Source organism: Zophobas morio, unplaced genomic scaffold (assembly GCF_036711695.1).
Source record: "Zophobas morio isolate AGI-343-1 ecotype UQ-CSIRO unplaced genomic scaffold, CSIRO_AGI_Zmor_V1 ptg000007l, whole genome shotgun sequence".
Lineage (NCBI taxonomy): Eukaryota > Metazoa > Arthropoda > Insecta > Coleoptera > Tenebrionidae > Zophobas > Zophobas morio.
The window spans coordinates 11118688-11144990 of record NW_026972112.1 but is presented as its reverse complement, the minus strand read 5'-3'; the positions used below and the strand labels follow the sequence as shown (position 1 = coordinate 11144990).

Below are 26303 nucleotides of genomic sequence, written 5' to 3'. Positions count from 1 at the left end.
TTTTCCAAATATTACAGTTTATTTTTATGAATAATTTTATTTTTGAGCTAGAAATATTCATACTTTGTGTTATATTTTTAGATAATTTATCGTTAAATTTTAATAACTACAAATAGGTTATAAATAACTCGTAAAATACGTATTTTTTCAGAATGAGTAATTTTCGAGCATTAAAAACTTACGGTAATACAATTATAAATTTGAATTTGTGCTGTTCATATGTGGGTCAGTTTTAACATTTCGCGATAATGACGATGTTAGAGATCAAAAAGTTTGTTTTGTTATTTTCCGAATTCATCTCTCTTATCAAAGTTTACAGGAGTAATTAATAATTTATTTGATAATATCCAGACAAGCGGGTCAGCTGACGTAATCAGCGTGTTTGTGTTTGTTTAATCATGTGAATTTAATGTCTCATAAAAACAAGTCAAGATCAAAAGAAATGTTTTATTCATAAACGTGTGCCAGATCTATCTACTTGGAACTTGCAATCTTTCGAAAACAATTCACTTAAATTATTTTCTTCGTAGTTCACGGAAACGATAAATATTATTTATTTTTAATTATCGAAGTGTCGACACTGATTTTATATTATTTAAATTCACGTGTGCTTCACACCAAAATCTCATAATTTTCTATAATAATAGAAAAGTAAATACGTACACAGTGTTATCTTGACGCTATTTGCAATACCGCGAAAATGAAATAATTTATTATTCTATTCTTTCCAACGAGTTGCATAATGTCTCCCAGTTCTGTGCATATTTACATTCCCAGCTATTAACGTACTAAAACACTCGAATTCACAATTATTAGTCAAGTTAAATAGTTCAAACAGTTTGATCTAGTACGAACCAGAGACGAATTTAAAAATATTTTACGCACTTGCTACATTTTATTTTTTTTTTAGCGTGGGACAGTTTTCCACATATTTTTACAATTAATCGGGTTAATTTTCGGAATGGATACGCGGACATCCGTTGATTATTCAAATTATCAGAGCAGTAATTAAGGGTGATGTCATTTTTGACGCAACCAACAGTGACGTGCATTTTTCAAATTTTTTCCTTAATTGATTTTGATCTGTTTTTATCAAACAAATTTGTCCTGTCTGTCTGGTTTATCTTGAGTAAATATTTTAAGTAAATTTGCAGGGTGGAGGAAAGACAACTGACGATGTTTTGCTTGATTTAAGTGATCTAAGCGAAGATAAAAGCAAATCGTTGTGTACGTGTGTAGAAAAATTGTAGTTTTTGATTGACAGAATAGCAAGGTGGGTTTTTGTTTTTTAAAGATGTTATAAATTACAAACTGACAATGTTTTATTAACGTTTCGTTGACACATAAAATATCTATTGTTTGATTTATTTGTTTAACGAAATATGACTTTGTACTTCTTTGACGGTATTTATCACGAAATTTTGAAAATACTGATTATTTTAGACATGTAGTTCGCAACAAAAATTTCCTGTTGTTGGTTAATTTACACTTTAAAGCGGAAAATCTAATTTTAAAGCGGAAATCTAAGTGTTAGTGACAACAATCGCGTTGTATTGTTGCGAACGGTATGAAGTGGACATCGGAATACACTTAACTTTAGTTGAGAACATTTTGTTCTGCAATAAAATTAAACTGATATCTTTACTCTCATCTGAGGATATATGTAGATATAGATAACGTAACGTCTGCTGGAAATTCCATTTTTTACTTACGAAACCGTCAGATAAGATAGAGCTGTACAATGACACTACCATACCTTTCTTTATTAAAAAAAAAACTCCAAAATTAGAACTAAAGTTGAATCTTTTTTTCTTTATTATATAAAAACAGCTTCTGGTAATTTTTCACAGTTGTTATGTATTGCGAATGAATGAATTAAAAATTTTAAATAAATCTAATAACATGTATTAACTCTTTCTTCAGTAGGTCGACTCTTGCTTTATTCAGGGCTATTTTTTCCCTTAAATATGACCCATATAATAAACTGATTTTTTATTAAATTTACGTTTTGCTAAAGTACATTTTACGTGAACTATTTTGCCAGTTATTAACACTTTAATGGAACCCAAGTTTACAATTTTTTTTTTATTTTTGTAGAAAATGTCACTTCCAGACATTTTTCGTAATTTAAACTTCTAAAACGGTGTTTTGATTGTGAATAGGTAGAATAAAATTTTCCGTCTAATTTAATTTTTTAAATCTGTTAACAACAACTAAAGTGCTAAAACATTTAACATCAACAAATCTACTAATTGAATACAAAAATGATTTCTCTTTATGGCAGTGTTAATATTGCTATTGGTAAACAAATAAGTAAACTCCATTAGGTTTTTAAACAAAAGCAAGGGCAGTTACTGAATCCGATACCTCTTAACTTGTTCAACAGTTTCTTACTAATTGATCAAGATTCTATTTTAATTGTATCATCATCGCTGAAAGAACCCTTCTTCTCAAATGCTCTACCGGTTTTTCATTATAGGCTGATATTAATTGATTTGTGTTTGTGTTTTATCTTTAATAATTAATTTTAAGATTTGTTATTAGTTTTAGAACTTATTTTCTGTGGAAACAGGATGTTTATTCAGTGGGTTTCTATTACGTGGTGAGTTAAGGAAGTATTGTAAAACAATCCGGCGAATAGTAATTTCATGTTTTCTCAATGCTACCCAAAATTTGATTAATCATCCCCATCAATTCATCGTTTTATGACGTCACATCAAAATTTTGCATGGTAAATGCTACTTAACTTTTATAAAACAAAATACTCCTGTATTCGTGGTTTATGAATCCGCTTTGAGTTTTCCCCCTAATCATTCAAATTTTCGCCAAAATAGTCCAAATTTAATAACAACTTTATATAGTATAGTAAGCAGACGGTCATCAACACCCAGCGGCTTTTTTTTCTTACAGTGTGACTGGTATTATCTGTATATTTTTTAATTTATAGGGTTTACTATTAAAATAAAATTTTCCAAAATCAGATTTTATAACTTTTCGAACAAGCAGGATTTATTGGACGTTATGTACTTCAGGAACGAGGGCAGTTTTGAATAGTTTTTTTCTAATACTGCAATTTAGAGATTTTTTAGTCGACTGGATTTATTGAGATTCGTGTATTATGACCTATATATATATATGCATATATCGACATTGTGGTTTTAGCCACAATATCATAGTGTTACTTGCACGTCACGTGAATGTCATTATATCTGTCACTTGTGTCACTCTGTTTTGACATTTACATGCAGGGGCTAAAGCTTTAAAATTTTGACAAATTAAGTGTAGGCTATTAGTGCAAATCCACTTTGTCGTTAAGTTTTGTCTGTGACTTTATCTAGCTTTATTGAGAGTACTAAGATTGCACCTACCAGACAAAAAATTTTACAAAGAATTTTTACATCTGTTTAAAGAAATCCTGATTTACGAAACGCCATACGGTTCGTGCTTTAATTTACGTGTTCGAACCTAGACGTATCTTATCGCTGTTAATAACATAATGTATTATTTTAGTACGCTTTAAGCAGGGTTCAGTGATTACAGCACTGATTCGCAATTTGTAGATCACTATATTTCAATTTTCTTGACTATGTTTACGAAAAAAAAGTTTCCAACAAATCCCCTTTCTTTTTTGAAAGTGGAAAAAAATATGAATGCATTGATAAACCACAAGTATAAACTCATAATGTTTTGCACATTTTAGATGGCATGTATCAAAATTTAGCGAGACGTCATCAATTTAGTAGATTTTCTGCTTCATGCTACACAAGTTTGATTTTTTGTCAAAAAAACTGTATGTAAGAATATGGGGTCTTCAGTTTCTGAGGTGCCATAAACGACACAGACGATAGACAACAGACAGACAGACAGACAGGGACCGATGGATGCTGTTACAATACTTCCTTAGCTTACGATCGGGAAGTAAAAGCAGTATGGATCAAGTGGCCACTGTTTGAACATCCAATTCACGTGGACAATTTTAGAGTGCTCGCGACAAAGGAAAAAATTAAAATACACCCATTTTAAATCCAACAAAAACAAGAAATATTTTTACAGTGTTCACTCCAGTTCTTTGCGTTTGTACGGATTCTCTGAGACTGTTATTCGTTCAAATGGCTAGACGTTCACAGAAATATTGTAAAAACGTGTTGTGTAAAAAATAGCTAAAACTAACAGCAGTGAGGAGTAGATAAATTGCTACACATGTTAAAGTAATGCAACTGAATCCGCTTATTCGCTAATAATAATTAATCGTAAATCTCCTTTGTTCTCTAACTCTTTGATGTCTGCTCAATATTGAATAAACCCACATATTGCGGAATGCATAGGCTAATTACCATCCATTGGCATATACAACGTTCCGTTTCAGTGACAAGTACGTGTTCCACAAGGTTAGCCACGAAAAGACACAAATTACACACTTATTCAAATGTTGCTATGTGTCTCGGTGGTTTTGGAAATTATTCACTACTCTTATAAATTCCATCGAACAGATATGTTCAAACTGTGTCAGTGAAGCTTTACAGCCCATGACAAGTTTCCGAAAATTTTTTTGAATGTAGAGATAAATAGCATACTCATGGTGGTACGAAAATCAATTGATTGGCAGGGATTTTCTGTTACGTAAAAATCAGTCCTTTTTAGAGTTATAACCCCTTTGGACGTGATAACTATATTTACAGAATGATATCATTTTTTCGATGTTTCCCCTCTAACAATTTGATAACGTCATCTCAAAATTTTGCAAAAAAAATTGTAATTGAATTTCATAAAATAATATGCTTCTTGCTAAGTCTGAAAGAATCTAGGGGGGAGCTGGTGTGTGTTTTTTTTTAAAGTGAATGTGTTCTGTCTTTGAAAGATTAAAACAAAAATTGAGGACACCTGGTGTTTTGGTTTTTGAAAGGGTTTGAAAGAATCTTGAAGGCACGTAGTATCTCTTTTTTTAAGAATTGTGGAAGAATCTTTGGGCCCCCTTGTATTTTATGTTTGAAAGAATTTGAAAAAACAATCGCGGACCTCTCGTGATTTGTTTTTAAAAGAATTTCAACGAATATTTGAAACCCCTTGTGTTATGCCCTAAAGTGTGGAAGAATCCTTGGTAGCTCTTGTGTCCTATTTTTGAAAAATTAAAACAAAAATTGGGAACACCTGGTGTTTTCGTTTTTGAAGGAGTATGAGGGAATCTTGGAGGATCCTGAAGCCTTTTTTTAAGAATGTGAAAGAATTTTGGGAGCTCTTTGTGCTTTATTTTCGACAATTTTTTTTTAATCTGGGACCCCTGTTGTTTTGTTTTGAAAGAGTATGGAAGAATGTTAGGGACCTGCGGTTCCTCTTTTTACTTCCTGAACGTAAGCTAAGGAAGTATTGTAATCGAGTCCATCGGGTTGATTACTTTTGTGTTTTTAACATTTAATGACCCCTAGGATACGTAATTTATCACTGCATTCATATTTTTTAGAATGATAAAAAAAAATTAATGAATGAGTCAATTGATTTTATTGATTAAATCAGAAACTGTAAATTGATGACGTCATCTTAAAATTTTGCCGAATAAATCCCCTCTGAAATGTGCGAAATATGATGAGTCCATCACGTGATTTATGATTGTCTTCATAATTTTAGAACTGTGGTTGGATTTATATATACAGGATGAGTCACTAAGCGGTCCCCACGGTCTTATTAATTATTATTATTATTAGAGATTGAAAAAAAAATCAAAGACGAAAATTGTATGATTCTTCTATACTCTAAAATTATTTTTAACTATACAGAGTGTTTTGTTTTTAAGGCATAAAACAGAATTCAGATTTTTTAATTTTCAATTTTCAAATACGATATTTCAGTTTTTTTATAGAACATCCTGTATTTTATTACTGCATCTTAATCTATTTTACAGCCTGTGTTCATCAGGCGACTTGCCAGTTTCATGTTTTCTTGATCTATCTATCATGACCTCTAGAGTACGAAAAAAGGGATCTCCCGTTTTCGTCTGTCTATCGTCTGTCTCTCTGTCTGTCCGTGCGTCTATCCGTCTGTCTGTGTGTGTCGATTTTTATTAGACAGAAAATCTCCGAAACTACTGAACTGATTGTTGTCAAATTTTGTATGTACATTAACAGGACTATTATAAACGTAAAAGTCTGACCAAAATTTGAGTAGCCATACCCACCAACAATTTGATGATGCCATCTCTAAAATTTACACTAGTAAGTTTGTTTTTATTTTTATAAAATAAGATACTCCTGCACTTGTATATGAAATCGTTATGAGTTTTCACTCTGGACATACAGATTTTTGGAAAAAAATCAAAATTGTATAACATTTTGCAATTTAACTTTGAAACTACAAAACCGAATGTTCGGAAATTTTGCAAATGTTTTAAGGTTATGGTAATCATGGTAAATCGTTAATCAAAATTATTCATTTATTCCCTGCCAAAAAATTGATGACGTCATCTCAAAATTGCCGAAAAAATCCTGGCACTTACAGTTTTTAAAATTACTTTAATAGGGTAACTCAAAAAAATTAATGAATGAGGCATTTTATTGCATTGATTAAATAACTCCATTTTCCCGAAAATTTGGGAATACAGTACTGTTATTATTAGTATTACATTGGATCTATCCAAATTGATATACGTGGTCTTGCAAAAATGTTGATAATGTCATCACAAAATTTTCTACTGAAAAAACTCACTTGGAGCAAACGTGTAGCATGCCTACTTTAACATTACATAAATATTTTTATTTTAACTTATTACTATTATCATTAAAAAATCAAATTCGCAAAATCAAATCCTAGAATTTTTCGAAAAATCTGGATTTATTGTATTGTACTTTAGGGGCGAGGGAAGTTATGTCGAAATAACCTTCGACCAATTTTTTTAAATATATGAAAGAACCTTGAAAATCTTCAGCAATTCTTTGTTTTGGGTTTCAAAAACACTTAGGGTTCGGAGTTTCTTTTTAGGGGGTGTCATAATAAACAAATTAAATTCGTGGAATCAAATTTCATAGTTTATCTAAGAAACTGAACTAGTTTTATTTTTGTGTAGTAGGGACGAGGGAGATTCTGTTTAAATAATTTTAGGCAAGTCTTTTAATTTTTCAATTGTCTTATCGACTAGAAAGTTCATAGGAGTAAAAACGTGCTATAGCGCGCAGCATTGTAATGATTTACCGCCACAACGCTATTCTCAAATTATTTCATCTCTAAACAATTTAAAAATGAAAGCTGTCATTCTTAGTATAAGGAAAATGTTCAGGTAGGAACACTAGTTTTGATTAAAAAATTGGAAAAGAGTGCAGTAACAATATACGAAAAAATTTAACATATTCTTTCTTGGAGGTTTGATGGATAAAAGTGCTGAAGTAATACCCCTGAAATGAAAAGAAACGGTAAATACATTAATGTTATTCGCTACAAATGAAACAAGTGTGAGGGACCGTCAACAGATGATATTAACATTCTGACTTCATAGTTGTAAAAAAAAGATCACGTGTGCATCTCGGGCACGAAAATATCTGGAAGCAACAGTGGAAAACTTTAAAGATGTGCGAATTAAAGGAAATGCGTCAATCCAGAAGACTGCGTACATAAAATACAAAAAAAAAGATTTTGCATTTTCGTATTCAACCTGCTGCGAAAGGCTTTAAAAATTTGCCGTCATTCGAAACGGCCCCATCGCCTTAACCGGGAAATCGCAAACCGCAGCCCTATACACGTGCCCCATCTTTCCCACCCCGCCCAGCTCCCATCCTATCCCGTCCAGCGCCTTCCCAGTGGCGGCGTCGGCATCAATTACAATTGGCGTTGCCCTCATCCATCCCCCCAGATTCGCGAGATCCGGTGTGCCGGCAATTGAACATCACGGCACAGAATCAGAAACCGTGGAACAACAGTTCGCGGCAGTTTTCGCGGCGGGCTCGTCAGTCGTGCGCCGCTGTTCTCTGTGCCCGTTTCGCGGATGCCCAGCTCCCATCTGGCTACCTGTTGAACGGTAAGTACCAGCGCCGCCCCCCATAAATCGATCGGCGATCGATGCCGCCGCCGTCTCCACCTCAAAAAATCACCGATGCACGTTTCCCGGTCGGATCGCTTCGGGACGGTTATTCTCATTGATAATTTACTTTTATTAAACACTTCCTTTGGCCGTGCGATCATTGCCTGTGGCGTTGGATGCGTGCAGGGATGCTAGCTCACCTGGCCTGTGCTCTTTCTATTTTCACCATTTAAATATAGACGGCGGGGAATTCGGACGGAGGCGGCGGCGCGAGCTACAGGTGGCGGCCGGCGGGCGGAGGCGGCCGGGATTGGGCGCGAGAGAGGCTGGTTGCTGGCTTTTTCGAGTGGTCATGATTGCGGACCGAAATGGTGCGAATGTGCGATTAGGCCAAATATGCACCGAAAACGGCCCAAACGCGATTTTATCGCGGCGAAATTAGACTGGTCGGTGCGCTTTGTTTTCCTTTTAATTGTAACATGTAGGAAGTTACGATACGAAAACGAACATGTGCGCACGAATTTAATGGTGTTGTTTTTAGCGAACTTTGTTTGATTTATGCAACGAGCTAATCGTAAATTTTTTTGTAGTAACATATTCGGTAACTCTATATGTTTTTTTGTTTAGTTTTGGGCGACTTAATCGATTTTATATTTCTTAATAATACAGTGTGATATTAATCAACACAAGTTCCTCGAATGATTTCAAGTTTTTTCAAAGTTTCCATATTTGTAATATCATTCCTTTTTCAATACGACGAAACACTTAACTAAAACATATAGTCGCTACCATTGTCATATAGTAAACTGTGATGACATGTATCCAGAGCACTTAAAAAAAGAACTATGATTTTCTTAAGACTTTCTCTTTCTAACCTTAGCATTTGCGGCGAAACAAAATCTTGCCAAAGAATGTCCAACATGTGCGTTCTATGGTTGCGACATTCATTTGTTGCATTTCGACCTTATGGCATCAGAAAATCTCTCAAATTCCATCAATTTTTTCTATTTCAAATGCATGTTTGGTACGTGTTGTGATGTATATTCTGTTTATCAAACAAAATTAAATGTTTATCGTTCACAACGCACTTAAAATAATAATAATAATGCAAGCAGTGTGTCGGATTCGAATTAAAATGAGACGATTCGAAACCCATAATCTCATCTTACAATGTGCTATTAAAGACGTCCGTCAAAAATTTTTAGTTGTTCAAGCGTGGCGATTATATCTTTGACTTACGTAGCGCATTCTGTTTCCTACTGATAAGAACTCGGTGAACGGTATACAGAGCCGTGAAATTTACTTTTTTCCTTTTCCCACGTTTTAGTGTTAAATTGTCATTTTAAAAAATAGCGTTAAATTGCTGCAATTAATGTATTCTCGATCAAAAATTCGTGACGTATTTGCAAATTGTTGTTTTTAAAAAGACAAATTTGAACTAACTGATTTTTTGATTAATTTAGATTTCTCTTGTACCAAGATGTCGATATTTTTGATAAATCCACAAATTTCTTTTTTGTTATTTCGATCTCATTAATAGTACACAAACCTCATTTGACATACACCTGTTAATGACTTAAGCGGCTTAAGCCAAAGCACCCTTATAGGTCAAACTGGCTATTGTAAGCTTTATGGACCCGAACCGCAAGATTATTAATGTCCATTGTTGGGATAATGTAGCTGTGAACTGAGTTAAGTAATACAATAGCCAGTTTGAGTTATAAGGGTGGTTTGGCATAAGCCGCTTAAGTCATAAAAGTTTTAACAGGTGTAAGTCAAATGAGGTGAGTTTACTCAATGTTTTCATAATTGTTCATAGCTTAATTTTTAAAAAATGTATTTTATTAACAAAAATTTACCAATTTTCAGGAGTTTTTAATAATAATAATTAGTACTGTCAACAAAAATTTTAATTCAAATTAGCCAATAGTCCTTGAACAGATTTTTTAGCATCAGCTGGAGAAGTTAATATTCGTTCGAAATACGTGCAAATGTTTAATAAAAGTTCAAGGAATATTTTTCTTTTAAAACAATATTTAAGACTATCAAATATTTGAGAAAAAAGTTCCCGAAATGTGAGCTATTAAGTTATAAATATACATTTAGTAGAATTCAAGCTGCCAAATTTTTTAACATAGTTGGCATCGCCAGAATCTATGGACTTTTATCTTTTAAGTACAAATAGACAAAGTTGCAATTTTTTGTTTTTTATCTCTTTTCTAATTTTACATTTACATCTATCAAAGACGGTTATTTGAAACATGTTATTATATTTTTTTTCTTTTCAAATATGTTTACAATTTTTTTCCTAAAACTGGCTAATACAAGTTCAACAAACTAATCGCTATTTATTTTTATACTACTGGAAGTTTCTGGTTTTGTTCCAAGGTAAATGTATTCATAAATTTATCTTTAATTCATATACTTATAAGTCTTATAACTTTGTCTAAATTTCTGCAACTTGATTTACAACGCATTGCCACAATTAAATATCTTTTATATTTTTTGTTATGACACCTCCTGTAAGTTACTATAAAAAAGAGACTAAGACCCCCAACATTCTTTGAAAGTTTCTCAAAAACAACATACCAAGATTACCCAAATTTGTTTCAAATTCTTTCAAAAACAAAATATAACGAACCCCTAAGATTCTTCCACATATTAAAAATGGCCCTTAAGATAATTTCAAGCTCTTTCAAAAATAAAACAGAGGTTCCGAGATTTTTATCAAATCCTTTCAAAAACGTAACACTGGACGCCCTCGAGATTCTTTTAAGTTCTTTCATAACCAAAACAGGAAGAGTCCCCGATTTTTTTAATTCTTTCAAAAACAATACACATTTAATTCTATTATTTAGACTTGTAAAGACCTCTGAATTTAATGATGTTTGCAATTTTACAACGTCAGAGAGATATTTAAATTTGCAATTTTTTAAAATACCGGAAAGTGGAAACCCAAGCCGAAAATTTTCGTTCACAATCTCGGTACCTCCGCCACGAACAATTCGTTCGAGTGTTAATAATCCCTCTCTTCTGGCAAACTTCCCGACTTCACTCTATACCAGAACAGATTAAATGTTTTGGCACAAAACTTCCTTTGTACAGTGACAACAATTATTAAAGAAGCGGGCTCGAGGCGGTTTCATCCGATTAACTTTTATTTTTTGAGCCCTCTTGTCGACTCGCGACGAAACAATCGCGTATATGAAACGAATCTGGGAAAATTAAAAAGGAAACTAATAAAACGCCAGATACTCGCTTCAGATACAAGAGGTATTTTATTAAAATTCAGCAGAAGGGGTCGACTTGAAATTGCTAGCACGCCGATCGACAATGACCGGGCGACTATAAATTATGATAATTTAAACATTAATTTGGGAATAAATTTGCATGAGTTAGGTTAAATTATGTTACGGAATTCTGGTCACGGGGGGGCGTTCCGGTGTAAGCAGAAAGTACACGTGGAAAGTGAAATCAACATTGTCTTTGGGATTTTTTGAATTTTCCGACCGGAAGTAGACACCAAAAGGTCATTAAATATGACATTTTTGTAATTATCTGGAGGAACAGGAGTTAACGAAAGAAACTTCAAAACAAAAGTTTGTCATTTATTTTAAAATTGTCAAAATTTTATTTTAACAAATAGCTGAGATACAGTGGCATGAATGTGACACTGGTATTAAAATAATTTTTAGAGATCTTGTACAAATTTAGCGCTACAGAAAGCTCAAAGATAAGCCATACGTTTTCATTTATTACTTAACGTGTGTAACAACAAAGAGTCAGTTTTCAAGGTAAGACCATGCTCAATGCCGTCAAGTACCTCCTACTTGTCTAAATATAAGTATAACTGTGTAATCAAAACCACAACAAACACTAAATAATTTTCGAACAATTTTGAACCCATGTTTTGACCATAATTATTAATTACCCATTCACTAATTTATCTGTTGACGCATGTCCCACCCACACAACCCCTCAACACAAAGCAATCTCAATAAAAATATAACGACAACGTAATCGAACTTTTAATTAATAAAAATGGAACTTATTTTAAAGAAATAATTAAGAGGGAACAGGGCCTGGCAAATCCGTTAATTAATACGGGGCCCGAGCGTGATGTTATTATAAAATCGTTTAAAATTTCGCCGTCATTTTAGAGGTTTTAGTGAATAAGGCTAAACGAAAATCTACTGAGTGTTGGGTGTCAAAACGATGCCGAGAATGGAAGCGCGTTATGTAATATAACCATCGCCTGGAGCGAAGCGAGTTTCGTAATGCGAAGATCATTTATTTTTTCTTCGTCTTTGCAATGACTCGTTCGCCGGCTAATGGTATGTTCTAAACATGCCGGGTGTGGGGAATTGAATTGTTGCCACTATGAATGAAGTTATCTATGAGCTGAATGAACAATTTTAGTGTTAATTAACGCGATTTTATGGTAGTTTCGTGTTTTATGGTCTAGGACAAGTACACTAAATTACAATCAAGGAATTTTCAAAACGTCTATATAACTTAATATAATCTACAGTTTCCGGAAGATTTAACGGTACGAAATTTATACTCTATAGAATAAAGTCGGCGTAAATTGTGGAGCGACACCGATGCACTCCCCCCTTAATTCATCTTTGGCAAAAAATCGGAATCGATGACGCGGAGAACATAATTTGGTTAATTGAGCGGGATGAAAGTTGAAAGCGTAATGTGATTAGGGATGTGCGTTCCATTACGTTGGCAAGACTGGAGATGATTGGGGCTTTTTGTGTGATACTTTTAATAGGGGAGAGTTTCCTGGTTTGGTTTTAAAGGCGGAGGTCATTTATCATTCTCGATTAAAATAGCATTACTGCTAATAATGCGTGCTTTATTACGGGGTTTATCAGAAGATAAGTCGAAATTTTTATAAATAGCGCGAAAATTGAGTTTGCTTGTGCAGCGATGTAACGAAATAGGGATTAAAAAATTATGTAATTATGTTTGATGATTATTAATGGTGTTGCGTAATTTCTTGTATGCATCGTTAATTTATTCTAATTGTGGAGATAGTGACATCATCGGGGACTGCAAGTAATAGCTGATATTTAAGAGTACTAGTTCGCACTGACCTAATGCCACGATAAAGTGGCTACAAGAGTTGGGAGTTGTGTTGGAACTGGGTCGAACTGCTTTTTAACCTATTGTTTTTTTATAGTGACACCTAAATACATAGTGCTTTTGCATTTAAATCAGTTTTATAACGCTATTCTTTTGTAGCCAGATTATCTACTACTACGTTTACTACTTCTAGTTTTTTCAAGAACTAGAATTCTCATTTTCAGGTCACTTTTTGCTGTTCATTCAAATTATTACTTTATCTCATTTAACGATAACTTCTTGGCCTTTATTCGTTATCTTAGTTACAACAAGAAATATATTCTTATATCCTTATTTTCTTGATTTTGATCTTCTATTATTTTTCATTACATTTTTCACTTTATTACTTAAAACGCCATCAGACTTCGGAAATTGGTCTTCACATTTGCCTTTTTTGTGTGCAGGATTTTTTCTTTTCCGATTCTCTATATTTATACTTCTGTGGTTTAACTTCAGTTTCAATTTATCAGCTTTGTTGTCACATCTGACAATTCAATCTTGCTTTAGTTTATCAAATATATTGTTACTATATTTGTCTTGTTCGTTTTATTTTTTCGAATTTCTTTTAGAGTTGAAGCCGAATCATTCATTTCTCCTATTTCATTCATTACATTATAATTGAACTTATTTTTGCTTGTATTTCTAACAGCGCTAAATTGTTCTCTTCCAACTAATTCGAAACCTCTTCTACAACCACGGTTACAATTTTTCTTTTTTCGCAGGTGAAGCTCGAACATGGCTAAGTGGAAAGCCTTCGTCCGCAACAACCTCATCACCATCCTCACGGTGATCGGGGTGCTCGCTGGAACGGCCGTCGGTTGCACCCTTCGCTCCCTCTCCACCCAGAAATGGAACCAGAGGGAAACCATGTACTTGATGTTTCCGGGCGAAATTTTCCTTCGGATGCTCAAGTCGCTTATCATTCCTCTGCTGATGGCCTCGATCACCTCGGCCGTCGGCAGCTTAGATTTAACCTTGTCGAAGAAGATCGCCCTCAGGTCCATCGTGTACTACGCTACGACGACGGTTTGCGCTGTCATTCTGGGGATCATCTTGGTGGTGACGATACGACCGGGAGTGGGCGCCGAGGCGGTTGACAAGAGCGAGTACGAACCGGCGTTGTCAAGACATGTACTTACGCAAGATACTTTGTTAGATTTGATAAGGTAAGAAGTTTGATTTTTTTTGTCAGGTTGGCAACATATTTAAATTTATTGTCAGTTGTCAGTAGCTGCCAACATATAAATTTGCTTCAATCGTTAATAGTCACCAGGTATTTTATATTTATGCAGTAATCTAATAACAATATCCGAAAGCACCGATTAATTTTCGATTAAACTGTTGAAGAAAAAATTATCTCGGATAGAATATTCATGAACTAATCATCACCACGCACCACGAGGGAGACATCAGATTATCATTTAAGTCTGATGTTTTTGTCAGACGCCCTTCTGTTACTCATCAATTATTTCCTTATGACATATTTTCCAATTGTGTCCCATCGTATTGATGAAATTTTAATTTTTCACAGATTTCCTTCTCAGGCATTCGATTAATTGCGCGTTTGGAGTTGACTGCATTCCGCTCAAGGTTCCTGTCATAGTAATTTGACGTTTAAATTGCTGTTAAACTCACGGATGGTGGAAGCGCGGCATTAGTAGTAGCTAGTTCTTAACATAAAATTGAGGCTTTACGATCTGAAAAAATGTTTATTTGTGTCTGAAACCAAAGGTCGGAAATTTTTAGCAATTGTAATGGAATCAAGAAATTAATGACTGTTTTGAATATTTTTTTGAACAAAACATGTTTTGAGAGTACTTACATTTATCAGAATTTGGGTCAAAGGATTGTTTGAGCTAGTTTTTTTTCATACAACATTAAATAAATAAACGATGAAACAAAACTGTTAAAAATAAATACAAGGAATGACAGTTATGCAGATCAGTATAGTCGGCGTATTGTGAATAATTTTCAGTTGCCATTATAAACAACTTTAGAGGAAGTTATTTTTGAGAGCTTTTATAATTCCATTAATTTTCACATTTCACAACATCACTATAATGTTACGCCAAGGAGATTTACGTCAATCCATCAGGATTTTTGTCTACAGCCTTTATATTTTCTTTTTTGTACTAGAGTGTTTATACCAAATAATTTTTAAAATTGCTGCATAATTATCTCTTGCATGGGGAAATAAATTATGCTTTGCAGAATCTAAAAAATAAAATGTATCTAGAGACATTACAAAATTTATCGTCTTACTTTTGGTTTTTCTCTGTTATTTCTTGCCTTTATATTTCTTTCTTACTAATACGATCTAAATTTTGTTTTTTGTTTTTAAGTTTGGGTTTCCCCTGCCCCTTTTTTATTGTTATTTCTATTTTTTGCTAGCGAAATTCGAATAAAATTTTTTAGGTAAAGATTATCTGTTCCAAAGGAATTTGAGTCATTTTCTTTTCTAAAGTTGCTTTGTTATTAATGTATCAATTATTCATATTTCTGTTTTATTACTAGTTGTATTTTAAATATCTAAACCATCATTATAAGTATAGGCACGTTACTTCCTTGAGCTTAGAAGTGTTTAACTCAGTTAATCCTACGATACTTTTTTTATGAGCAATAAAATCATTTTTACAATGGAGTAATGGTATATTGTGCAGTCAGAGCTTTATTGCAAATAACAACAACGAAAACGAAGAAAATTTCAACAAACACGTCTCGACTTCTTTTTCATTTAAATATTGTAATGTTATTTTAAAGTTGAGTGAAACTAAACTTGACCTAAATTTAGGATCCTTCTTAACAATTTTCTTTTTACTTTCCGAGCCTTTTACCTTTTACAATTGGGAGGACCAACAATTTCCGGTCGTCATCTCAAAATTTTGTATACCTAAATGCTATTTAATTTTTATAAAAAAATCTATACTTGTGCTTTATGAATCCGCCTTTTTGGAAAACACAAAATTATATAGGAACGTTTTACAATTTAGTTTAGAAGCTGAAAAACCGAATGCTGCGAAATGTTGCAAACGTTTCAAAGTTATCATAAGCATAGCAAATTGTTAATCAAAATGTATCTGTTTATCTTATCTAAAAAGTGTGAAATATTATGAAATACTTGTGGTTTATCAATGCATTCGTATTTTATATAACTGCTTGTACAGAATGACTCAAAACATAATGAATGAAGCCCCAGTAAAAATTTTAATACGTCATTTCAAAATTTTGCAAAGTAAATCCTACTTATATTTTATTATTTGCTTTTGTACTTGTAGTTTATCAGACTGTTATTTTTTGAGAGATTCAAAGAAACAAGGCGACCCTTGGTTTCTTTTTTATATTAACATAAAGAAGCTGTTACAATTTTTTTTTAAAGAATGAAATTTTGTAAAATATCTGAAAAACTGAATATATATCATTCTGTCTGATATTTAAAAATTGCGAGTAGGCAGTGCGGGGGTGTTGGAAACTTGATATGTTATAAAAAATAAGTAACGGGAGCATTAAAATACTCACATAATATTTACTATTTTAAAGTGTCCTGAAAAAACACAAACTTTTCGTTATGTTGTCAGTATTTTCAGGTGGATAATTGTCTACGATTCATTTAACTTAAAACGCGAACATTTAAGCGCCACTATAAATACAATCAACGTAAAAATAGCATTAAAGAAATATAACAAAATGGCATATTTCCAACCAAAAAACAGCTAGAGAAACTTTATTTGTTAAAAATCGTCACAGTGTTTGATGAATTTAATATCTTCAACAACCATCTAAATGATGACCACCGCCACGCCAAAACTACCTTACACAACACCCCAACAAACAAATAAACCATTCACTTAATACTTTCTCAATCCGGTTGCAACGGCATAATTAATCTTTCAATATCCAGCAGAACGTCAGTTTAAAAGACAAAATAATCCCCTAGTCACAAATCCGCAAATTTCGTAAGAAAATTGGGACACCGAAGCGACCCATTTAAAATTGAATCACAGGTGTTGGAGAACTGAAAAAGACGTCAGATTCTGATCGAATCAAAAGAAAATTAATTCTCGATTCCAATCAACACGCGCCCGTTTTTGTACCGAATAAATCACAGCTCCGGCTCGGCGTCCAAAGAAAACTCATTCATAATTTTCACTTGTGTGCACCCAATTTTCGAAGCTCTGTATTCATGTACAAGTTATTAATCTGTTTATAAAGGGAGAATTTGACTCTATTCAAACCGAGGGTTCCAATACAGCGAAATTAAAAATTTGCCTATTCAGGGGGGATTTGCCAGGTTTCTGTATCAGCGGGGGCGCGCGGGGGAGGCGGCAGGGTGGAAAACATCTTTTTCTGCTTGTTTTGAATAATAAGTCCAATTTAAGGAGGTTTGGGTGTTTCTTGTTGACAGACAAATGCAAGAAGTGTTTACTAAGTTCAGATAATAAATATACTAAAGAATTCTGGAATTTGTTAAATGTACACAATTTTATAAAAGTGAAACCAGGAAATGTATTTTTTGGGACTACAATCTACTAAAAGAAACTAACACTTACAATAAATAATCTCTCTGCTGAGTGGGAACCCGGAGCTGCCACTGTTGCCAACTGTTCTTAATAATTCTTTCGTTCCCCGGTTATTTTTACTTTTTCTCTGTTTGTCATTCTTGCGCTATTTAGGTGTCCGTTGACACATTTTTCCACGCTATTTCGGTTCTTTTCTACTATCCGCTGCTCGATTTTATTCGTTCCGGCAGGCGTCCACACCTCGTTCTCCTGATTAGCGCTTATTTTTAGACCCTGTATATCGTTTCTGTCATCTTTGTATTACGAATAAATTAAAAATTTTGGCGCTGTTCGCACCTATTGGCTGGCACGGTCAAGGTTGGTCCTGTCGTTTTAAGATTTACTTTATGCTCACCATGTATCCTAATAAATCAATCAACCACAAATATAAAAAATGTAAATCGCGTCGAAGAATTTCCGCAGAATAATAATAAGTTGTGTAAGGTGTAACAGGTGTTGTTTTCGTTCCTGTTCATTAGCGCTTTTGCGGTTTTTTGTAGTAATGTCGCGTCCGAGGTGAGGTCGCTCTAATCCGATAAAAACAAAGTTGTTGCTGTAATAAGTTGTGTCGTGACCCCACATGTAGGTCAAGTAGATGGATGAGCAAGTAATTCGGTTGTGTCAGTTTCGTTTAAATGAATGAATTGGCGGTTTTTCAGCCGGCGACGAGAATTATGATTGTGTTTGATGTATTTTTAATTTTGTTGCAATTTTAAGTAACAGCTTAATTTGGGGGATTTATTTGCTAGAAAAGTTGGCTGAGGTTTATGTATATGAGATAGTTTTATATTGAAAAGTTGAAAGGCTAAAAGTACAAGATAAACTTTCTTCTCTACAGATATATTTTTATGCTATAATAAATAAACTCTAGTGCATTACGATAGTAACATTTGATTAAAACGTGAAACAATTGATAGCCGATGTTTATCGTACTTATAGTAGTGGGTTTTCCACCACTTTTTCTTATTGTTTCGAGCAATCTGGAATTCTTACTCTTAATTAATTTAATCATAGATATTTTTTAAATTGCCCCACGCTGTCTAACACTGCATTTTTTAATTCGTACACTGTGGTAAATTGGTGATTATCACCACCAAATGTTTTCGATAGGGTTTAGGTCTGGTCATTTGGCTAGAGACCTTATATATAACTCGCACTATTGTTCCTGTAACCATCTTATTGTTGCCCAACTTAAGGGAAATTTTTCTGTCTCGTGTAGAAAAGTGACGAGGTTCTTTTCTTAAATGTCTCCAATAGGTGTCAAAACCGTCCGCACTTTAATTTATTTTGAAAACCAAAATTTTCATGTTTATGATCATGTACTTGTCTGTTTTTTTTCCATTTTATATTTGGTTTTTTTGTGATTCTTCTTTATTGGTAGCTTCTTATTTCTATAAAGTTACTATCAATTGAAATTATTATGATTATTATTATTATTATTAAAAATAACATAAATTGAAAACGATATAAATTGATTTGCATACACTATAAAAATAAGTTCCAATTTTTTTAGAAGTAAATTATAATTAAAGTAATCCGTTAAATGGGGATGTCGCTATTTTAGTATTTTGAAAAAAATACTCATATTATTTTAACACGTCGACTACAAACGAGCCAAAAAGATTGGTGAAATGATGATGTGTATAAAATGTTGATATTGCAATAAATTAAAACCCCGTGGAGAAAAGAATTTCAAATTGATACAAATGGAAAAATGAATAACATAGAAATACGAGCTGAAATTACAGCATGGAAAATGTTTTAATTGGCACAACAGTGAATATATATATCATGCGTCAGGGCCTAGATACAGTACTGTATTTCGAGTAAAAAGCATAAAAAATAAATAGAGGCTTAAACAAGTTAGAAGCGACACAAAAATGAATTAACATTATAGAAAGAAATTGATATTGAAATTAAATTGGAGTTTATTATTATTTATATACGGAGTATTTAGCAGTATTCAATAGTAGTTTTGGAGTGATTTGTTCGTTAAACCGAGATAAAACATATCTTATTCTCAATAACACTACCTTAATAAAAAAATGAGAATGTCAGTAAAATGATGTTTTAATGTTCGTTAAAAACCAAAATGCCACATGACAAATGGCACAAACTCTAGCATTTATCAAACAACTTTAAAGTTACAATTTAAACTTAACTTACGTTATTATTTACGTCTAACTCGAGTTTCAAATTCGGGGTATTACAAAACTATTTTTTAAATATATTAGTGTTTAAATTTTGGGGCTTAAAAAGTTAAATTGGTATTTCCGTGTTCTATAAATTCCAAAACGCCAAGAAACGTGAAACGTGAAATTTTATTATTCAAGGATTTATTAAAATTTAAAATGCTTCTCGTCGGTTTCAAAATGTCCTTTTAAAAATTTTAATAACCTCGTATAATGCTTGTTATCAGAAATTATTTACGTAGTGTGTACTACAATTTTGTTTATTGATATTAAACGCATTTGAAAAAGTTTAACAACCTTGTACAACTTTTTTTATCATGAATTGTTTACGTACAACTTTGTCGTTTGCTACTAAAAATCTGCATCTACGATTTGTATGCATTCTAATGTCATTAGTCCTATTGTTGGTTGCCTATACCCCCACATTTGAGATTAAACGATTACAGTAATAAACGTAATTGCTAAACATGACTGCCATCATCATCAATCTTTCTTTCCCCAGAATATTTACACTCTTCTGTCCTTACACATATTTGATTACACATTACGTCTGCTTTATTACATTCACGCATCTCCATACTAAACCCGCTTTTCAATTAACTCTCGCACAAAGCCACGTGACACTTGACGCAGCGATCCACCAGACATGTTCGCGATCAACAGGCAAATATTAACTAGAAACTTTTGACGAACTACACACGAGAACGCCTAAACTCTTCCCTGTTAACAAATCTCAAGATCCGCCACCCCTTTTCGCGGCTCACTCTCACCCAGCGAACCTTTTCTTATCTCTTCCGCGCCGATCCGTAGTAAAATGCAGCCAGCAGGACATGGCTTGTTGCGGCAGGAAATTTTGATATGTATGCTAATGATCTCATGTCACGGTATATCCGTCCGGTGCAGTAGCTCGAAAAACTTGCAGATGGAATTTGACGAAAACGTCGCGTTTGTTAAAAAAATTCAATTATAATATAAGCGGAACTTTCCACACCTTTTGTGCTCGCAGTAAAGATTTCTTGGGTGACGTCACTCATTTTAAGAGGGGACGATCAAAAATCTTATTTATTTGATTGTAATATTTAAAAAAATTCTAGTCTAACCAAAAACAACACATCAAATAACGATGAATACCATTTGCACGAGCAACGAGATCGTGTCGCTTCGTATTCTGCGAACTGTGAAACGCCAAATAAACACGGAATTAACTTCGACGTAAACAAGTTTAAGTTTGTGCTTCGATTTCCCTGCTCTAATGGTCTTATTAAAAACTCCTCTGCTACCGAATCGATTCGTTGAGCTCATCATGATCTTTTTTCTTCCAGGAACCTCTTCCCGCCCAACCTGGTACAGGCCTGCGTCCAACAGGTGAGTCAGTTTTGACGCTCGTTATTATTTTATTACATTTCGTACGCTTCGCAATCGTTCGCTCCTTTTGCTCGTCTTAATTGAGTATTGATTGGTCAGAAATAAGTTGACAGAAATAAATCCTGAAAATCCTCGAGACGAGGATTGCACGCCAAAGATCGAACGGTTGTTGTCCTGGAAACGCGCGATACAAGAAGAGACGCTTTGTTGTACTCTGCGCGCCAATGAATAAGAAGGAAGGGATTTGGGCTTTAATGAAAAATGTCGACGAAGGATCTACAAGTGGATCTGGGGATGAGAGACACTGTTTTTTTTCCGCGGGAGTAAGCTGCTCATGGAAATGCTAACCTGGATTGTAAATTTCAAAATTCATATAACCAGTCTTCATTCGGTCTGCGTTTATATTAATTCAATTTAGAGAATGGTTTAAGCTTTAAGTTCTTCTTGAATTATCCCTGCAATATAGTGTGATTACTTAATATGCACAAATCGCGATGACCAATTATTCAATTATAGAGAGTAAGAGACTTCTTGCTTAGTCAGACCACACGTCACGAAGTATTTATCGAGTTAAATATAATTCAATCGAATAAAACGTGCTGCTTGTTTCTACTACTGCAGCAAATCAATTTACAACGACAAAATCATTACGAATGTATTCCATGGCTCGATCTGTCAAAAATTTTGGCTAACTTGTGTCTTCAATACCGATGATTTAAAATCATTTTTTATATATTTGCATAACATATATAGTGAGTAACTGCAAGCGCAGTGAGCTAAACTGTGTGTGAGTAAAGCAAGTTTGTCAAATTTTACGTGCCACCAGACATATCGACGTATTCGACTACAATATCAAAAGAAAACGATTACAAGAACTTAAAATCTAATACTGTTTATTCTGTATCATGTTTTTTAATTAACTTAGATAATACCTAAGGTAAACGATTTTCGGTGAATTAAGGCAAAAGGAGAGCGAGGCTAGCTTGAGTTTTTAGAAAACCTCTTTCAGCATGTTTGTTTTTTTCTTGTGTTCTAAATAAACTCCAAAAGAAAAGAAATGCGAAATAATAATGAAGTCATTCTGTTAAATACGAAACTTTTTGCGTCCAGTTTTGCAGTCTTAACAGCTGGTTGTTTTAGTGCTGTTGATCCTCCCAAAAATAATCTAATTCCTACTCTTGCCGCTGCCGCGCAATGAGTTTGTGTATACCTCAATCACAATAATCATTTTAGTTACTCTTTTCCAGTCACAAACCGTGCTCTTCCCACCCAAGAACTACTCAGGCGATAAAGGTAACCCTTGCGTCACTCTTCCAACAACCTTTGTAATTTTTTGTAACCTCTAGACGACGTACCGTCATCTGAGCTCATCAAATGGCCCTTCAAAGAAAACTATGAAAACACCACCAACGTGCTGGGTCTGGTAGTCTTCAGCATCGTCCTCGGCATCAGCTTAGGCCAGATGGGCGAGAAAGGAAAGATCCTAGTCGACTTCTTCCAGTCCCTGAGCGAGGCCATGATGAACATCACCAGCTGGGTTATATGGTGAGTGCCGCTTGTTTGTTCGTATCAAATATCAGCTTTCAACTGCGACAGGCCGTAGACAGGGGATGTTTGCTCTCGGTGCGGGAAGCTATAGTTAAACCGCACGTTCGGGGAAAAGCGAGAGGAGTTTCGGGAAGTTGGAGGGGTGGCAAAAACATTTTTTAAATCCACTTTTAATTTACTTATTACTTCCCCGTTTCCCCGCAGGCTCTCTCCCTTGGGTGTCTTCTTCCTCGTCGCCAGCAAAATGGTCGAGACCGACAGCTTCCTCGGTCAACTGCAGCGCCTCGGATACTACTTCATGACGGTTCTGCTGGGGCTTTTCCTGCACGGCTTCGGCACCATCTCCGTCATCTTCTTCATAGCGACGCGCCGCCTCCCCTTCAAAGTCATCGCCCAGCTCAGTCAGGTGCTAGCTACCGCTTTCGGTACGGCCTCCAGCTCGGCCACCATGCCCATCACCATCCAGACGCTAGACCGCATGGGCTTGGACCCGCGCGTTACGCGGTTCGTCATCCCCGTGGGCGCCACCATCAACATGGACGGCACGGCGCTGTACGAGGCGGTGGCGGCCATCTTCATAGCGCAGCTGCAGGGCAAGACGCTGGCGTTCGGCCAGACGGTGGCGGTTTGGTATGTGGCGGCGACAGGCGAGAGGCTGTGCTCATTCGCGGCTTTGTTGCAGCGTGACGGCGACGGCGGCTAGCATCGGGGCGGCGGGGATCCCGCAAGCCGGGCTGGTCACTATGGTGATGGTGCTGGACACGGTGGGGCTGCCGGCGGAAGAGGTTATCAACATATTGGCGGTCGATTGGCTATTGTAAGTGGTTCTTCGTAAGTCTTGCGTGAGTAAAAGAAACTTTTTCTGACGTTCTAGGGATCGGTTCCGCACCACCATCAACGTTATGTGCGACTGCATAGGCGCCCGTCTCGTGGACATCCTCAGCGTCGGCGAGCTCGACAAGCACGCGGAACTCGACAGGCTGAACGCCGACCCGCAGGAGCTCGTAGAGATGTCAAAAGACGTACACAACTAATACCTAAGCCCCTAACTCAAACACTCCGTAAACCTGCTCTTCTGACGAGGATGCTCCGGTTTGCGAGCCACCAGCAGCGCGACCACCAGACAATAACTGTACAGAAGACGGTGCCTCGTAATCTGGAGCGCCTTCGTCCATTCTCTGACACTGTGTTGATATCTTCAGTGTACATATCATGTCATAATAGTAAATGTCGTCTAGAGGCCATAACTGTGTCAGTAGTTGTTGTTGATTCAGATATTTAATGTCGTCGAAGTCGCCGCGGCCGTCGCCGCCGCAGTTCGGGCTTGAGCGACGGTGGAGGCGGGTGTGGCGGTTGCGATTTCCCATGTATGTTTGACGTTCGTTGGGATTTTATTTATTACGTTTGCTCTTTGTTCAAGTTTAGGGACCAATTTTTATTTAATGACGATCAAATCGGTTAAGTTTAACTTAAAAGTGTTTCAATATGATAGCTCCAAGCAATTATGTTTATTAGAGATGTTTTAAAATAAGTTAGTCGAAATTGTTAGATATAGTTTATATTGAATTCTATCGTGTAAGACGTTGTTGTGTAACTTATTTTTAGAGTATGATAAAACTTGTGAAATCGGTTATTTCGCAGGTTTTTATCAAATATCAAGACAATAACTGCCGTTATAATGTAATTTGTATGTAGGTAAAGAGGTGCCATATTCTATCCGAGTTGGACCGAACTCTTTCGGGACGATATTGAGGTACTTTTAGCTTAATTTTTCGATTTATATATTTGTTTTGATAATACATGTGTAGATTAAGGCGGATTTATTTATTGCTTCCCCTTTTCCACTTTTTTCGATGACCCCTGCTCTTAAAAATTCAAATCTCCAATGTCAAAAAATTTCACAGTAACAAAAAATCAGCAAAAGCATAGTTTTTGAAATGCCAATGTTGTTGAAGTGCCATAAATGTCAGCTTTGAAGCTCGAGGGGAGATTACTTAGATAGTCCTCGAAGCCGCTTGACTTTAGCATTTTTATTCGACTTTCGTCATGTGATCCTGACCACCACAATTTGATTACACACCTGACGTCATCTGGCAGTCTTAAAACAATTGTTTGATTATTAATTACCGAAAAATTAAAGCATATTCAAAGTGTAGTTAAAAGTCTTGTTCAGTCCCAAAAGACGAATTTTAATAGGAGACAAAATGTGAAACTTGATCTAGTACTAGGTATGTACGTACATATTAATAAATATTAGACAAGAAGTTGTTATATTTTTAAAAAAAGCTTAATGTTTTAACAAAGAAAGTCTAGAGAAAACTGGAATTATTAGTGGTGATTTGAATAACGTAAAATGCAAAATGCGAATGACCGTTGACCGTTCAAAACAAATGAAAAACTCGATGGCATTCAAACGTGTGTGAAGGAATTAACTATTTTTATTCAGCCACGTTTTTATTTATGACAAAATTATTTCTCGTCTATTGAATTTTACTTACAATATTATAGTATTGGAAATAATATATAACTTTTTTCGTACTGTATCTTGCACTTTATTTCAAATTTAAGTTCGTATATGTATATCAAATTCAGTAAAAACACTGAATTTGAATTTGGCGGTTTTGGCTGTCACCTAACGTCTTTTCTCCTCCTACGAAATAGTTTGTGCCACAACAATTAATCCTGGTTGAATGTATGCCATTGAATAAATACATTATGTATTTAGCATTGACTGAATACTGCCTATATTTATTTTAACGACTCGGATCTAACCGAGTGAATTCTTAGAACGTCAGCACATTAAAATAGTTAACTGCATAAACGTTATCACTTCAGTTTTTCCTCAATAAAAATATAAAAACCATAGGTGTGTTTTAAGTGGGTACTTTTTCAATGATTTCCCCATGTTTCTAAATTTATTTCAAGGGTGGCGATAAATTAAAGATAAATTTTCAAAGTAATAATCGTCAACGTAAACTGCCGTCCTTGATGTTTGCAACTCAAAGCACGCACGCATATGGATCACTCTGCCATGTGTGTGAGCTCATTACTAATTAAAATCATGGTGATTAATTATACACGAAGGAGTAATCGAAGAGATTAGGTTTGTAATTTATATTCTTCAGTATCCATGTAAGTTCCTAGAATACTTACTTAATCGACACAAAATATCCGAATATTAGTTATAATTTAGACAACTTATTAATTTTATCAAATTTCAGCTTATCGAAATAAATGAAGTGTAATAACTTGTATAAATAATATAATGTAATATTTTATAAACGATTTCGTAAGTAAAGATAATTTAATAAATAATAGCCCATCGCTTTTTCGTGACTCTGCGTGGTCTAAAACATGGTAGAAGGAGACATGGTATAGGCATCCGATGTACGAATTTAAAAATGGTCTGCGCATCCATTTGTGACGTTAGGTGGCATCAACGACCTTGTGACTCTTGTGAGCTTCGCTAGGGAAGTCTAGGGAATTTCAGCTTGAGTTGTCATTGCT

The 26303-nt window shown here is 34.7% G+C and overlaps 1 protein-coding gene across 2 annotated transcripts; it reads left to right on the top strand.

Annotated features, from left to right (window-relative positions):
* Positions 1 to 1183: 1183 nt before the first annotated feature.
* On the top strand, positions 1184 to 24610 carry LOC135124552 (excitatory amino acid transporter 3). Of its 2 annotated transcripts, none has more exons than XM_064049710.1 (8): positions 1184 to 1273; positions 13858 to 14301; positions 21206 to 21248; positions 22496 to 22541; positions 22595 to 22793; positions 23001 to 23426; positions 23479 to 23613; positions 23671 to 24610. In XM_064049710.1, the coding sequence occupies exons 2-8, from the start codon at positions 13871 to 13873 to the stop codon at positions 23828 to 23830; spliced, it is 1440 nt and encodes a 479-aa protein (XP_063905780.1). In that variant the 5' UTR covers positions 1184 to 1273; positions 13858 to 13870; the 3' UTR covers positions 23831 to 24610. The 2 variants fall into 2 exon arrangements, with proteins under 2 accessions (XP_063905780.1, XP_063905779.1); XM_064049709.1 differs by lacking the exon at positions 1184 to 1273 and adding an exon at positions 7860 to 7999.
* Positions 24611 to 26303: the final 1693 nt, after the last annotated feature.

Bases quoted from the DNA above. Each gene is read 5' to 3' on its own strand.
- LOC135124552 (XM_064049710.1), top strand. From the start codon at position 13,871: ATGGCTAAGTGGAAAGCCTTCGTCCGCAACAACCTCATCACCATCCTC. The intron at 21,249-22,495 runs GTGAGTCAGTTT...ACTCTTTTCCAG, and splicing joins TACAGGCCTGCGTCCAACAG to TCACAAACCGTGCTCTTCCC. The intron at 23,427-23,478 runs GTATGTGGCGGC...GCTTTGTTGCAG, and splicing joins GGCCAGACGGTGGCGGTTTG to CGTGACGGCGACGGCGGCTA.